This window comes from Passer domesticus, chromosome 1, assembly GCF_036417665.1.
Source record: "Passer domesticus isolate bPasDom1 chromosome 1, bPasDom1.hap1, whole genome shotgun sequence".
NCBI classification, from domain to species: Eukaryota; Metazoa; Chordata; class Aves; order Passeriformes; family Passeridae; genus Passer; species Passer domesticus.
The window spans coordinates 78,886,778-78,901,353 of NC_087474.1; the positions used below are offsets into that span (position 1 = coordinate 78,886,778).

At 40.5% G+C, this 14,576-nt stretch overlaps 1 protein-coding gene across 1 annotated transcript; it reads right to left on the reverse strand.

The window, feature by feature from the left end:
• Positions 1–8,094: 8,094 nt before the first annotated feature.
• LOC135304387 (ovalbumin-like) lies at positions 8,095–13,688 on the reverse strand. Its single transcript, XM_064426724.1, has 7 exons — positions 13,521–13,688; positions 12,916–12,963; positions 11,530–11,658; positions 10,640–10,757; positions 9,665–9,807; positions 9,228–9,383; positions 8,095–8,496 (listed from the first exon to the last, which is right to left on the reverse strand). The coding sequence occupies exons 1-7, from the start codon at positions 13,686–13,688 to the stop codon at positions 8,095–8,097; spliced, it is 1,164 nt and encodes a 387-aa protein (XP_064282794.1).
• Between the last annotated feature and the right edge of the window lie 888 nt (positions 13,689–14,576).

Genomic DNA, 14,576 nt, shown 5'->3' on the forward strand with positions numbered 1-14,576 from the left:
GGGGCAGACTTGACAAACCCCCTGAAATATATCTTGTGTTATTTTGTGACACGCCCCACACTGCCTGTTCTGTGTTTACCCAATAAAGTGATGGATGGAGCTCAATGTCAGACATGCACTTCTACTTGGAATAAGTCCATTCTTTGAAACAAAAAAAAAAAAAAAAGCCCTAATAAAAGGATTTTAACTTAAAGTTTCCAAAAAGCACGGTTTATTCATCATGGCACATGAAACCTTGCAGAAAAGACAGGAGAACATTAAAATGACTGAAGCAAAAATAATGATAAAAGCTGTTCATTGGAACTTGAGTAGTAAGTATGATTTGGTTATCACAGCAAATAGTGTAACATAGCTTGTGAAAATAGAACAAAAAAGAATGGTAAGGAATTCAGTCTTGCAGAATGTCTGTAAAGAATTTTGTCTTATTTTCCTTAATATTCCTCTGTCTTGAATAGTGACAGGCCAGACCCATTTCAGAGTCACCATTCTGTGAACTTACAAATTTTAGTAAGATCAGCATATGCAGGGCTGTATTTATTGCAACTTTTCTCTCATTGTTGGCTGGATTACCAGTATCACCAGTCTTTCTTCCCACCAGAATCTATAGCTCTTCCTAAAGAATGGAGCAAATTTGCCACTGAGGAATGCAAGAAAGAGCATTTCCTTTCAATGTTTATTGCCAAATTTAATAAAATTGAAGTACATTTTTCTGCAAGAAGTTATATGTATGTCTGGTGTCCCTTGCTGCATTGTAAAAGACCACAGACATAGTGCTTCACAGAGCACAGTTTTTCATTCCAAAGCAATCTAGCTCGAGGAACACAGACACAGTCACAGTCTGAGCAGCACATCAGTGGAACAAAACCCTCAGTGAGAGGGTTTTGGGAATATCAACTAATTTCAGCACATCTATATAGGGAAGAACTACAGAACTAATGAAAAATGTGTTGGGGAAAGAGAAGTTGATGATATAAGAAAGACAAGATTTCTGTAACTTTTTAATTCAGGCATCAGGATATTTAGATCCTAGTCAGATGCTACCAGAAAAGGATTTGAAGTCGCAGCTATAATTTTGAAGGGCAGTTTAAGGTGTACTGTTCTTTTCCACAGGTCACAGCACCAGATGCTAGGTTCAAAATGTGCCTTTTTTACAAACAGAGACATTCTTACAAGACCATTCTTACATTCTTCCACAAGCAACTTTGTGGCACATCAGCTGAACAACCCAGCTGAAGAAACATTCATGGTCTGCAAGACAGCCATAATATACAATAGCAAGCAGAAACCAGTTGCATAATTCCTTTGAAATAAAAGAATGGACAGACAATAAAAGAAACTGCTTTGACCTCTCAAATGCCACATAATTTTAAAACAGAAATCCAAAGTCAATACACAAAATGGCTCTGAAATTGTCTAGAACAAATTATGCCTCAGGAGAGTAGCGGTGGACTTTTTAACCCTTTTCGTTGTCTGTGAAAGAGGAAAGCCTCTGGATCATCCCTACCTTTCTCTCTAGTTCTTCATAGTCCCATTCAGCTGAAGTTGCTCATGCAATAAGAGTTATGAAGAGCTCAGTCTGGACTGGTGCATTTACATCACACTGGTACTTTACATGGTACAGTGTGTGGTCCAGGCCTGTCTACTACAACTCTTGTTATGCAGGAACAGGGCATTTGAGGAAAGATCTTTAGACTTTTACCTGCTTGGCTTATCACTGCAGATCTACTGCAAAGAGAATGAGATATTCTTTCACAGGAGCAGTGTGTAAACTGGTCAGCACTGTTGTGAGTCCCATTTATCTGAAAAGGTTCCCATCTTGCAGGAGGACAGGAGGTCAAATGAGTGCATGTAACTGTGTAGGGTGAACCCACACAGCTGGGAGGTGCTCCCTAGACTGCCAGCTGTTCCTGCAGCTGCTGCCCCTTCTGTCTTTGCATCTTGCGACTGCCTTTTTTCTGTTCAAGCTGCCTTCTACACTTGGCCATGGTCCATTGCAATATACTTGACAGCTCAGAAGGCAAAGGACTACCAGTAAGTTTGTCTCTGTCACTTCTAACATTTGAATATGTCTTGAGTCTTTTCATTTGGCAATCAAATTATCTAGTGGTGTGCTTCAACTCGCCATATGTGAGCCACCTTGGCCCTTGTGCACCACCTACCTTAATCATATTTGTATCATCATAAACAGCCTGTAACTTGGTAGCTACAAAGATGTCCCATGACTTGGTACAGGTGTTTTGTAACAGCCAACCCACAGCATTGATGTTGTAAGCAAAATATTTCTGAGTTGAATATATTCACTAATGAGAGAAATGTTTTGGTTTACAGTGGAGAAGGGGCAGTCCACTGCTTGAGAAGTGTGCTAATGCACAACCCAGGTTACTGTTTTTCTATTTTTTATTGGTCAAATGAATGATTAATGTAAAACAACTTGCAAAGGCAACTAAATCATTCCACAAGTAAGTGAAAATCTTATTATCATCACATATCAGCATAGAATTGTAACAATATGAGAGGTAGTGCCTAGTGGACTGGACAGCTTCAGATCTGTCATGGAGTCCAGTAAGGTTAAGCAAACCTTCCTGCAGCTGAAATGCTTCTTCGGAGCAAAGATCATATATTGCCCTGTCCAGCACATCTGTGTAATGCAGCACAAACACAAAAGGATGTGTTTATCCACATATCCTTGTTTGACAATGCTTGTCCCAAGAAAGAGGTCAGCTAAGGCTTGGTTGCCCTTTCCTCTGCCAGGCATTCCATTGTGATGCCGTCCCTAAAACAACAGACTCTTGCACATTTAGACCTATACAAAAGGATATGAAGTCCAGGTCAGCTCACAGACCAAATCCTCTCATCCAATCACAACATCCCACGCAGAGCTCAAGGTTTAGTTTGCATCCATGCTGCTGTTCTTTTGTCAGTGGGAAGGAGCATTTTGATTGTTTTGTGTTTGTCTTGCTCAGGGTGAATGCCAGTGATTGTTCAGTTAGGTGCTACTGCAGACCTTGGTGCTGTGGTTAATCAATGATGGTTTCTCTCTCAGTTGTCCCATAGGACTGTGTTCTTCTCCCATTCTGAAGAAACTTCAGGTGTCTGTCAAGCTCCTTCAGACAGGAGCTCTTAGCCCACCTGCTATCTTTCTGGTAGCCCTGTGCCATCCTGAAGTGTTGGGCATCTTTGCTTGCAGTGCTGCCTTGGTCAGTCACAGGCTGTGACAGGGCTGTGCATACCTCAGTGCTGGCAGAGTGAATTTCTCCAGTGAAGGCATCTTCAGAAGGGTCCTGTGATGGGTTTGGTCACAACTTGCCCACCCTTACTGCATCTGCTTAGCAGTGCACACATCCAGGGTCTGCAGCTGTACAGGTTCTGGACCAGCACACACAGCTGTCCCTTTATCAGTCACCACAGCACATATGAAGTCCCTTATTCATCCCTCAAGTCCATGGAATCAGCCAGCAGCGAGGGTGACGCTGGGTATGGACTTACTCACTGGCTCCTAAGGAGGCAGCAGGGTAACGAGGGCCTTGCAGCCAGCACACACACAGGGCAGGAAAGATGGCAGCTGGCATTGGCACGACATTTGGCTGTGCCACCTGGGACCTTAGTTACTAGCATCCCTCCCCAGAGAGAAACCTGTTTGTGGCAGCCTGTGGCTAGCACTGCCCATGTCACCATGCCTGCTACGTTACCTCCCATCACTCAGAGTCTGCCCAGTATGTCCTTTATCTCGGCACATATTCCCGGGAAAAATAGCATTTTCTTTTGCACAAAATAGGATAAACAAATCTCTTGGTTTGTTTCAACACAGACATCCTTCCACAAAGCCTTCCTCTCCTATGAACAGCAGCCTACTGAGATTCTTGGCAATACTCCTGACTTGCCTCCTGCAGGAAAAGACTCTGCAGAAAAGGTGAAATGTTGCCGGACAAGGGTCCATGCCATCGTGTTGGCTTTGCAAAAAAGAACTGGGATGCCTGGCAGACACCAAGCTGACCGTGAGTCAGCAATGTGTCCTTGTGGCAAGTAAACTCAACAGCACAAGGGGATGACTTACAGAAAGCACTGCCAGCAGGTAAGGGGGGGCTTTCCTGCCCCCCCCACTCAGCACTGGTGGGACCACAGATGGAATGCTCTGTCTGGCTCTGGGATTTCCATTCCAAACGAGATGGGAGCAGGAGCAGAGAAGATGATTAAGTGCTTAAAATATCTGTCATGAGAGAAGAGGCTTGGAGAGATGGGACTTGTTACCCTGGAGAGGAGAAAGTGCAGAGGGATCTTATTTGTGTGCATAACCTTCTTGATGAGAGAGTAAAAAGAAGATGCAGCTAGACTTGCTCCTGTGATCAGGCAAGAGAGAAGGGACACAACCTGAAACAGCAGAAATTACATTTAAACATAAGAAAATACATTTTCTTTTGGATAGGGAGGTAAACCCAGGTTGCCCAAAGAGGCTGTGGAGTCTCCATCCTTGGAAATATTCAAAACACAGAAGGACATGATCCCAAGTAACCTGCTGTAGCTGACCCTGACTGAAAGGTTGATCTTAGAATAAAAAATCAGCAGAGGTCACTTTCAGTCTCAGCTGTTCTCTGCTTCCATGTAATATCTAGAGGAAGATCTCAAAGGAGATGGAGAGAGCAGGGTTATTGCTCATTAATGTGCAAAGAAAGTACAGCAATGTGGATGAGGCACTTGGAATGGGAGTGTACAGCATGTTTCACAGACAAGTATTATTTCCATGCTGTACAGAGAGAAATGTTGCCTCATAGTGGCAGGCCCTTGGATGTCTCTTTCTGCAATTTGTACCACTAGATGAAGAAAGTTTCAGATTTTTTCTTCTTACCTACTAAGCCTTATTTCTGGTACTGCACAGCAGTCTGTATGAGAAAAAGGGACTCAGTTCTTCAGAAAACCCATTTGGAAGATTGTGACAAAAATGCCAGTCATAACAAGGACGTTTTCAAGGTTTATTTATTTTTGACTTTTTTCATTAAATACTTTTGGGGCATTTTAATATTGTAAAAAAGCAAATATTAAAGCAAGTTACAGGTTTAGTACAGTATTTCTGAATTTGCAATTTTTACTGACTCTTGTTTTTTCTTTTTGGAAAGGGGAAGCTTTGTACTTGCCTCTGAATCATGGCCCCTTTGCTTTTCTCCCATTCCTTAATTTTATCTATTATTGCTGTTCAGGAAACAGCATTGGTCATTGAGGCATATCTTTGTACTTTGAGCACTTTCTGGTTTAATTATCATAGGAAGGAAAGTTTTCAGATGTAACCCTTTTGAGTTCTTCTTATTGTTTAAGTGTACAGGCTTTTAAATTTAACAGACTGGATCAAGTGCTTCTGGCTACAAGACATGCAGAAAGTGATTAAACTGCTTATGGCAAGCCTTGAGATGTTGAAATTTTGCATCTCTTGGAACAGTTTAGACCACTGCTTTAATTTCTAAATAAAAATAATTAAAATGTACTTGGTGAAATAGCTGTCTTTACCACTGGAAAAAAACGGAGCCTATATCACAAACATCCTGATGACATTCAGGTAATGTGGGTGTCAGACAGGTAGCACCACCTTTTTTCTTCTACAGGTCTGCTTTTATCATGCCACACTATATGTTAATGTGGAAATAGAATCACAGAATGTCCTGAGTTGGAAGGATCTGGATCATGAAGTCCAACTTCTGGCCCTGCATAAAACAGCCCCAAGAATGACAGCATGTACCCAAAATCGTTGTCCAAACACTTCTTGAATTTTATCAGGATGGTGCTATGACCACTTCTTTGGGGAGCCTTTCCAGTGCCCAAACACTCTGGGTGAAAAGTCTTTTCCTAGTATCTAAGCTAAGCCTACCCTGACACAGATTTCTGATATTCCCTCAGGGCCTGTTATAGTCATCAGAGAGGAGACGTATTCCTGGTCCTCTGCTTTCCCACCTGAGAAAGCTGCAGAATGCAATGAGATGTCTCCCTCAATCTCTTCTTTTCCAGGCTGAATAAACCAAGATCTCAGCTGCTCCTTCTATTGCTTCCCCTCAAGGCCCTTTACCACCCTCATGGCCCTCCTTTGGATAATCCCCAATAGTTTGTCTTTTTTATACTGTGGTTCCCAAAACTGCCCCCAGCACTGGAGGTGAGGCCACCCCAGCTCAGAGCAGAGCAGGACAATCCCCTCCCTTGCCCGCTGGCCGTGCTGTGCCTGATGCCCCCAGGACAGGGTTGGCCTTCCTGGCTGCCAGGGCACTGCTGGCTCATGTTCAGCTTGTCACTGAGCAGGACCCCCAGGGGTCCCTTTCCACGGGGCTTCTCTCCAGAAACTTATTGCCCAGTCTATATGTACATTCAGGGTTTCCCTGTCCCTTATTATTGGAATAGCTGATATTAGTGACAGAGTACCTCCTCTCAAAACTCTCAGTGGGGAAATGCTTTGCCTAAGAGTTGTCCATCTACTTATTCTTTCTTATGCCCTTTGAGTTACATGATTTTTCGGATGATTTCATCATCTCAAATGGCAGAGTTGCTGGAACAGTTTTTCCTTGAAATATTTTTCCAAGTAATAGTGCATCTTTAATACCCATTGGAATTGTATCAAAGAATAAATAAGAATAAGTTAATATTTCACTGGGCTATTTCTTGGTAACCAGTATTACATGGAGGAATCAAACTATAGAAGTGTGCATCCATTTATTTCAAAAATGGGTAGGAAACTTCATATTTACATAACTTTATTAATTCTAAAAACTGGAGAATTTTATACTAAATCCCATTTTGCTCACAACAGTTACCAATGTAATAATATTTTAAGGGTTAGTCACCCAGAAAATTAAGAAAATTCAGATAATTTCATGACCAGGATTTGTGACTTTCTTTTATTGTGTTAAGAAAGAAAAAAATCAATTATGTGCATCAAAATCAGTAATATATGATTAGAATGAAAACAGGTCATAATATTGTGCCAATGGAACTGTACTTGGAGGTGCTAGTGGACACATTGGAAAAAAAGACAGAGAAAATTAGGATTCTCATGTATTTCTTGAAAACAAGAGATGTAGTCTTGGATTACTATAGGAACAAAGAAGCCCAGCTACATTCATAGAATAATAATGCTCTTGAGTTTTGAACAACTGAGAACTTTCCAGGAACAAATTGAATTTTACTTGTTAAGCAAGATCAACAGAAACAGGAATTCTTTTGAAAGCTGTGTTTTTTCACAAAACTCCCATGGAGAAATCAGATTCTTTAACACCACTTTCAGGATTTTTCACAAAAATAAAAATGTTCTCAAATTTGGAGTAACTTCCAATGTTTCAAACAAAAATTCATGTAAGTCTTTTGCTTGGCAGTAGAGTCCTGGATCATCCAGATATCCATGTTTCAGGCTTTGAAGCTATACTCTGTGACAAGACATAACTGCACCTAGACTACGTTAGATCTCCTTGAACATTCTGAAGTGGAAGGGAAACTCTCCCTGACTTTGGAAAGCCTCTGGAAGAAATTCAGTATTACATGAGGTACTCATGGTGAGAGGACAGCTCTGGTCATAGTGGATATGTGCACCATTTCCCGACAGATAAGTAAAAAATAAGTAAAATTTACAAATTTACATAGGCACCAATTAATACCTGCATAGCAGAACCTTGTCCACAAGCATCTTCTCCAGACTGGGGGATTTCAAAGCCAGTGTTTCAGGAACTGCATGGGTTTGTTAGCAGGATAGTACCAGGGAATGGGCGTAGCCCATGGCTTTCCACGTAATGGAATACCAAAGACTTGGAGAACTGTCTGCAGTTCCTTCCTCAAGTGAAAATCATGTGACCCCTTCCTGGCCTGTGAGGGCCTCTATTCTCTGAGGGCTTACTCTTTACTTGGCTCAATCCACACTGAAAACTGTCTGAGAAGGGGAAGGAGCAAACAGACTTGCTGCTGTTTCCTCACCTGCAGGTGTCTCTGTGCTATCGAAGCTTCAGGAAAGGGTACAACCTAGAGTAGCCTTTTCACTTGCAGAAAATATTGGAGATTAGATTATACTACAATACCAGAGTAAAAGGGGTCTGTTCTAAGGGGTAGGCAAGCATTATTCCAGCCCTCTTCTCTTTATGGATAACAATATCTACCAAAGAAGAGGATCAGGTTGCTTGGATTGTGTTTGATCAAGAAAAGGAATGGGTGGTCAGCCTTGAACTCTTCAAACTCAGAGGAAGGTTGGATGTCTTCTGTGTCATCTGCTGACCCAGCCTCCTCAGTTCCCTCTTCAGTGACTTCCATGTGTGCTTCGTGGATGGCCTCAGACACCTTCAGGCCCTCTGCTGAAGAGATGCCAGAGAGGTTGGCTGAAGGGCTGAACAGGTCGGTCATACCCAAGGATGTCAGGACAGATGTGAGGTTATATTTCTCCTCAATCTTCATGCGTGGGAGGTACACTTTTACTCTCTTCTTTTCCATCACGTTGAAACTGGTCCACTCAGCAAGTTTTTCAAAGCTGATTTTGTTCTCAATCTGCAAAGAGAGGCAGGGAATGAAACGTGGGATGCAAATCAAACTTCTTCCTACCATTCATTTCTGTCAAGGCTATCACTAAAGTAAAACCCCCAACCAGAATGGTTCCTGCAGCTCATCCTATTGGCATCCTTCTAGTATTTTATTAATTGCCTCTCCAGTACTGCCTGTGTCACTCACCTTTTATTCAGATTTTTACCAACTTAACACAACTCCCTTTGTCCAAGTAATCTTGTGTCTTATGAGGCACAACCCAACAGTTTCACAGTCTAGCAAATCAGTCAGCTTGTGAAAGATTGCAAAAACGAGACCATGAAAATTTACCTACAGTTGGTAGCACCTAACAAATGCAAAATCTTCTACATCTGTAATAACTTTATTTTATAATTTAAAATTACTGAAATATGAGTAATTGTTCATATATTATAGACTGCATTGATTTTTATCCTTTCTTGGGTACAGATGGGTAATTTTATAACACTGCCTGTATAGCAACATCCTCTTCTGCAGTGCTGCAGCAGCACTACACTGCTTTACCTTCATTTTATACAACTGAGCTCAGGACTCTCCTCAGAGGCTCTGCCTGAGCACCTGGGCACATTTTGTGCTCCCTGCCTGCCCAGCACAGCCGTGGGGTGGGCAGCTGCCATGTCAATGGGAAGCAAAAAGTCTGACAGCAGCCAAGCCCCACTGAAGCCACAAGTCTTCTGCTTGCCCTGCCAGGGCCATACCTGTGCCAGGCCAGAGATGTCATCAGGCAGCAGCACCAACAGGCTCAGCTCTCCGCTGGCATAGGGAAGCTCCAGGACCTTAATTTTATCTTCAGCCACTCTTCCCACTCTGAAGGTGCCGTTCTGATGCATCATTTGCACGGGTCTGCTCTCTTGCTGCAAAAACAAAAATATGTCAGATGATTGTGGGAGCAATCTTTTTCTTTGGTCAGACAAATGTACAAGGCCTTTGAAAGGGCAGGATTCAATTTTCAACCATGCTGCCTTTGGAAAATAGCTTTGTCTCCATTTTTGTCTCATCTGCTGGTTTGCTCTGTCAGACACAGCTATTGTAAGTCTGATAGTGAGGCACCCAGGTAAATCACGCAGTCAATGATAACAGAATTTTAAATAGAACAAATACACATCTGGCCAGAAGCTGTGTCTGTGCCCCCCACCTCTGTCACATTGAAGGGCACTTCCTGCGTGTGTTCTTCTTTAAACGCAACCTTCCATTTCCCTTTGAAGTAAATGGCATTCACAAGGACCAGCGCAGTCTGAGGATTAACCGAGCTTGGTTCAAGGAAATCCTGGATCTGTCCTTTAAGAAAGCGGTAGGACACAGAGTGGTAAGTTTCATAGCAGTAGTCTTGCATTTTAGAAGTTAATCAATATACTGGTCCTTCACTTGACTTTTTCTTCTCTAAAAGTCTGCACATTGAATTAAGATTCAGAAGTATGATTTAATAATACACTGAAAGACAGGCACCTGGCCAGACATTTCTGCAAGAGGACTGGTAGATTGAAGAGTGTTATAGATTCCCAGGAACATTTCCAACCAGCGCTTGGAAAAAATAAATATTTATATAGGAAAGAAGGAAAGGGAGAGGGAAGAACCAACACAGATTTTCTCAATATGTTTGTTTCTCACAATTCACTCCAGGTTTTTCCTTCCACCTCAACACAATAAGTGCACACAAGCTTCTGAATCATTGATTTCCTTCCATCAGTTTAGTATGCATTACTTTCTCCCCTGGAAGCTCATTTCTTACCTATCCAGCATATCCTTGTAAAAATATGCCAATATTCTAGAGATTCTGGGAGTAACCTTGCATGAGTTAATCTCTCCAGATACAAAAAGTGCATATAAAATGTGCATATTAAGTGTGCATATCATGGCACCTCTGCCTTTGCCAGATGTATTTAAAACACTCTGCCACTGCCACAAAGATGCAATAGAGTCATCCCTTTCCACGGAATATATCCACTAATGGGAACAGGAAGAGGAAATTTCTCCTCTAATGTTTAGTCCTTTCAGAAATTGCTAAAATACAGTTGTATTTTAAAATACATTAAATACATTTTAAAATATGTTAAAATACAATTGTATTTTATACAGACAGGAATATATCTCATAGTCTTGTCGGACTTACCATTTGTCTGATTTTTTACCCAGGAATTAATGCGCTGTCTGGCTTGATTTGATGCTGTTTTGAAATTGACCATTTCTAGACCAGATTTGTACAGTTTCTTCACACATTTTGAGTAGATCTGTAAAGATACCAATTAATTATAGCCAGTGAACTAGTAATTTTTTAGAAACAATATGAAAGTGACACAAAATATGACTAATAAGATTTTTATATTGATGTCATGGTTAAGGTGTTCTCATTGCTTACTTACTGAAATAATTTGCTAAAACTGGACCAGAAAAATTATTTTGTTTCATGACAATTTCAGATCTGACGTCTTTAGTATGTGACCAGTTTAGAGCATATATTAAAAATGTTTTAGAATTTCTGGAAGAAAACCTGATCCAAACCCCCTGTTTTCAGATTAATTTTAGACTGCTTTATCGTTTTTAAGTCCTCTTCCTTTTATCAAAGCATTTTTTCTTATTTTTAAAGATAAGAAGTTCCTTTGATTTAGAATATTTGTATCTTTTGTTTTGAAAATATGAAAGAAAGATTTTTGACACTTTCAAAATTTGGTTTTGAGGTGAGTTTTCAAGTGAAGAAATATGCTAAAGTCAAATTATTTTCTGAAAAAACTCCAACAACCAGTAAAATGAAATGCTTTGGGGAAGCAAGTAGGGATTGAGGAGTTACATTACTAATAATTTTGTTTATTACTCCATTCATTTTTTAATAGGGTCATATTTAGCCTCAAATTATTTTCTATTCTAGACTGTTGCCAGGGCCATGGCAAAGGGAAAAACCAAGTAAATCCGCACCAGTAGGGACTATTGGATTAACTGGTCACCTACTCTGGCCAGTCCTCCTGGATTAGAGAATTTTACAGGGTTTATCAAAAGATCACTTACCGGTAGGATCTGACTTGTCTTCTCAGCATAGAGTCTGTTGGCAATGCTCAGTGAATAATTGGCTTCTGGTGCAGTGATATCAGAGAGAATTGCTTTAAACAGTATGTGGATATTCACAGACTTGCCACACTGAGTTGTTGATAAGAAGACAGAAAAGTATAGCTGTTAGGTTATTTTACGAGAAAGAGGATTATTTATAAGGTACAAATAACGTGGGAAAACACACAGTGTTTGGGCATTTGCAAATGAACATGTAACAGGGTCTAAGAGTTCCATGGGAGGGATGTTCAGTACAAGTAGCAACTTATGCCACTCATTCTAGAAGTTAATTATTGAAATTGGTGACTTTTCATAGGTACAAAGCCTCTAAATCCCAGGCACTGCTTGCATTTTCATAGCATTTTTTTGCAGAAGCTGCAGATGGAAGAAGAGAGCTAGATGGCAAGGGAGTCAGGAAGTGTTTTGTAGTACAGTGAAAAAATGGCTCACCTGTCTCAAGTTCCAAGAATGGTGACACAGGCTAAAAGAATGTAAGAAAACTGCACAGTGATAAACAGTAGATGGAACTTTATGTTTTGAGAATAATTGTGTTGAACAGCTCCTTTCTAAATGTTTAATGAGTCCCTAAATGCTCTAGCTTTTTTATCTTTGTTTAAAAAAAAAAGTCTCATCCTTTTTTAAGTCCCACCTTGTGTTTTGCATCCCAAGTAAATGGGGACACACCAGGCTCCATGGCTTTTTTTATCTTTACAGAGGCAGCAGATTAACATGGACAGAAGTATACAGGTGATATCAAGGTACTGGGACCCCTCATGGCTCTCTTGGGGTAGCAGTGGGAATTGGAGGCTGTTAAAGTCCCTGTAGCTTTGTAAGGATGTGGTTACTTTTCATCCTTTGGGGATTCTGGGCTCTTTTCTGCTGTCCCACTTTGGAGTCTCAGCTGCAAGTCTGCCTACTGTACCCCAGCTTCAGGTGCTGAGACCCTTTCAAGGGCTGCAGCCCAGCAGCACTTGCAGGTGTGGAGTTCACTTACACCAAAATGTATCCTGGTGCCCAAAGCACCCTATCTTGTCCTGTCACTTGCAATATGTGCAGCCTGTCTTCTTTTTCTGGTGGTGTTTTGGATTTTGTTTTTGTTCGTTTTGGAGTGGTATTTTTTGTTTGTTTGTTTGTTTTTGTTGGTTGTTGTTTGCTTGGCATTTGTTTTGTTGCTGTTGTTCTTTGGGCTTTGGTGGTTTGTTGTATTTTTTTTAACTTGCATCTCTTAAATTAAGAGAATTAGCTAAAGTTTGGCAAGGTGTTGAAACTACTGAAAGCACAATCAGAACAGTCTGTTCTCAGGAAAAGGATGTGAAAGAGAAATCAATGTACCTTAGATTTCTGTACCTTGGTTTGGATACTTCCAAGTCCTGCAATTTTGTCAAAGTGAAGAACCTGCAATTGAAAGTAGAAATTAGGTATGTGAAGTCCACAGTGTCAGTCACTGATATTTGTGCTAAAACTGTAGGTTTTCACTAAGCAAGTCTGATTGGACCAAAAATAAACTGAGAAATTTCATGTGAGCTTTAAACCAGGCACCGCACTGAAAATTTGTGATTGTGATCTTCAGCTTAGATCCTGTCTTTTCCAGTTAATGGCATTGCCCATAAACCAGCTACAGCCTTACAGCACTGTATTTACAACTATGACTTTTGTTTTCTGAGTGTTTCATCTTTTGTATGTCTCAAGTTGTCCTTTCCACCTGAAAGGAATCAGGTGTCTGAGATAATATAAGCTGAAGCAAGACACCTGCCTTAACCATCCTCCAAAACCGTTCTTTCTTAATGAAAACCAAAGGTGATTCTTGCACTTCATGGGGAAATGCAAGAAATGGAAATTAGCTCCAGAGTTTGAAAGCCATTTTTTGCTGGGCATGTTTGGAAGATATAAATGGATAATCTGCTGCCTCTGAAAAGGATCAAAGAGAGTTTGTACCCATTTATGTAACTTACCTTCTTCATCTGATACTCAGTGTTGTTTCTTGCTCCCAGATAGACCATGGCCAAGGCTGCAATCATGCTCAAGGGGCAATAAAAGATATTGTCGTTGGGATGGTGAAGTTTCACCTCTTTGAATACATCAAAACAAAATTCTGCATTTGCTGCACTGATGGAGCCCATTGTGAAATCAGCGTTTCCTAAAGCAAAAAGAAATATGACTTTATTGTCACAATATGTAGTGCTTGTTTTAAAGAGTATTGCCAATAGCCCAGAAACTGCCAGTTCATTGCTGGTTTTGTGATGCTGAACCAGTGAATGATGTGAAGCCTGCAAATTCTGTGATCATTAAAAATATTGTAACTCCTAATCCATTTACATATGAACACGTGTTTGTTTCCTTTCAACAAGATCCTATCAGCAAGATAATACCTTCTACTTGCCTTTTAGGAAATAGAAAGTTTCATCCACCCTTCAATATGATAAATATAACACTGAATCAGTTTCCCTATGGCCATCCAGAGGGTTCTGAATGGTGTTTGAAGCAATGGCTGCTCTCAATCCCTCAGGTGTAGGGAGTAGTCAACTCTCTACACTCTTTGGGTACTTCTCACTGTTGCTTGGTACAGCCAGCCACAAATTTGGAGGTTGCTTTTCTGTAGTTTACAGCAATAATGCAAGGTGTAAGACAGCTGCTTGGATGCTGGTATATAAATTTAGGGTTTTCCTGTGGTCCTGTTTCAGACATTTAATCACTGCTGGTGTTTTTTAGCACAATCATGCATATATATATATATATGTATCTACATATATCTAAATATATATACATAATATATGGGTTTTGTCAGGGAGTGAGATTGAGAAAAGAGAAATACCTTTACTCCCAATTATAAGAATTATAAAAGGATAGTTTTTAATGTGACAACAGATTTTAAATGAAAAAGATCTATTTCTACTCTACTGTGCTGTGGTGCAGAAGCCACATATTTTGCCCACTGATAAGTATTTGACAGTGAAACAGTATAAAATATAATGAGAAGGCAAGGTAAAATTACTGTATATGCTGTCTTT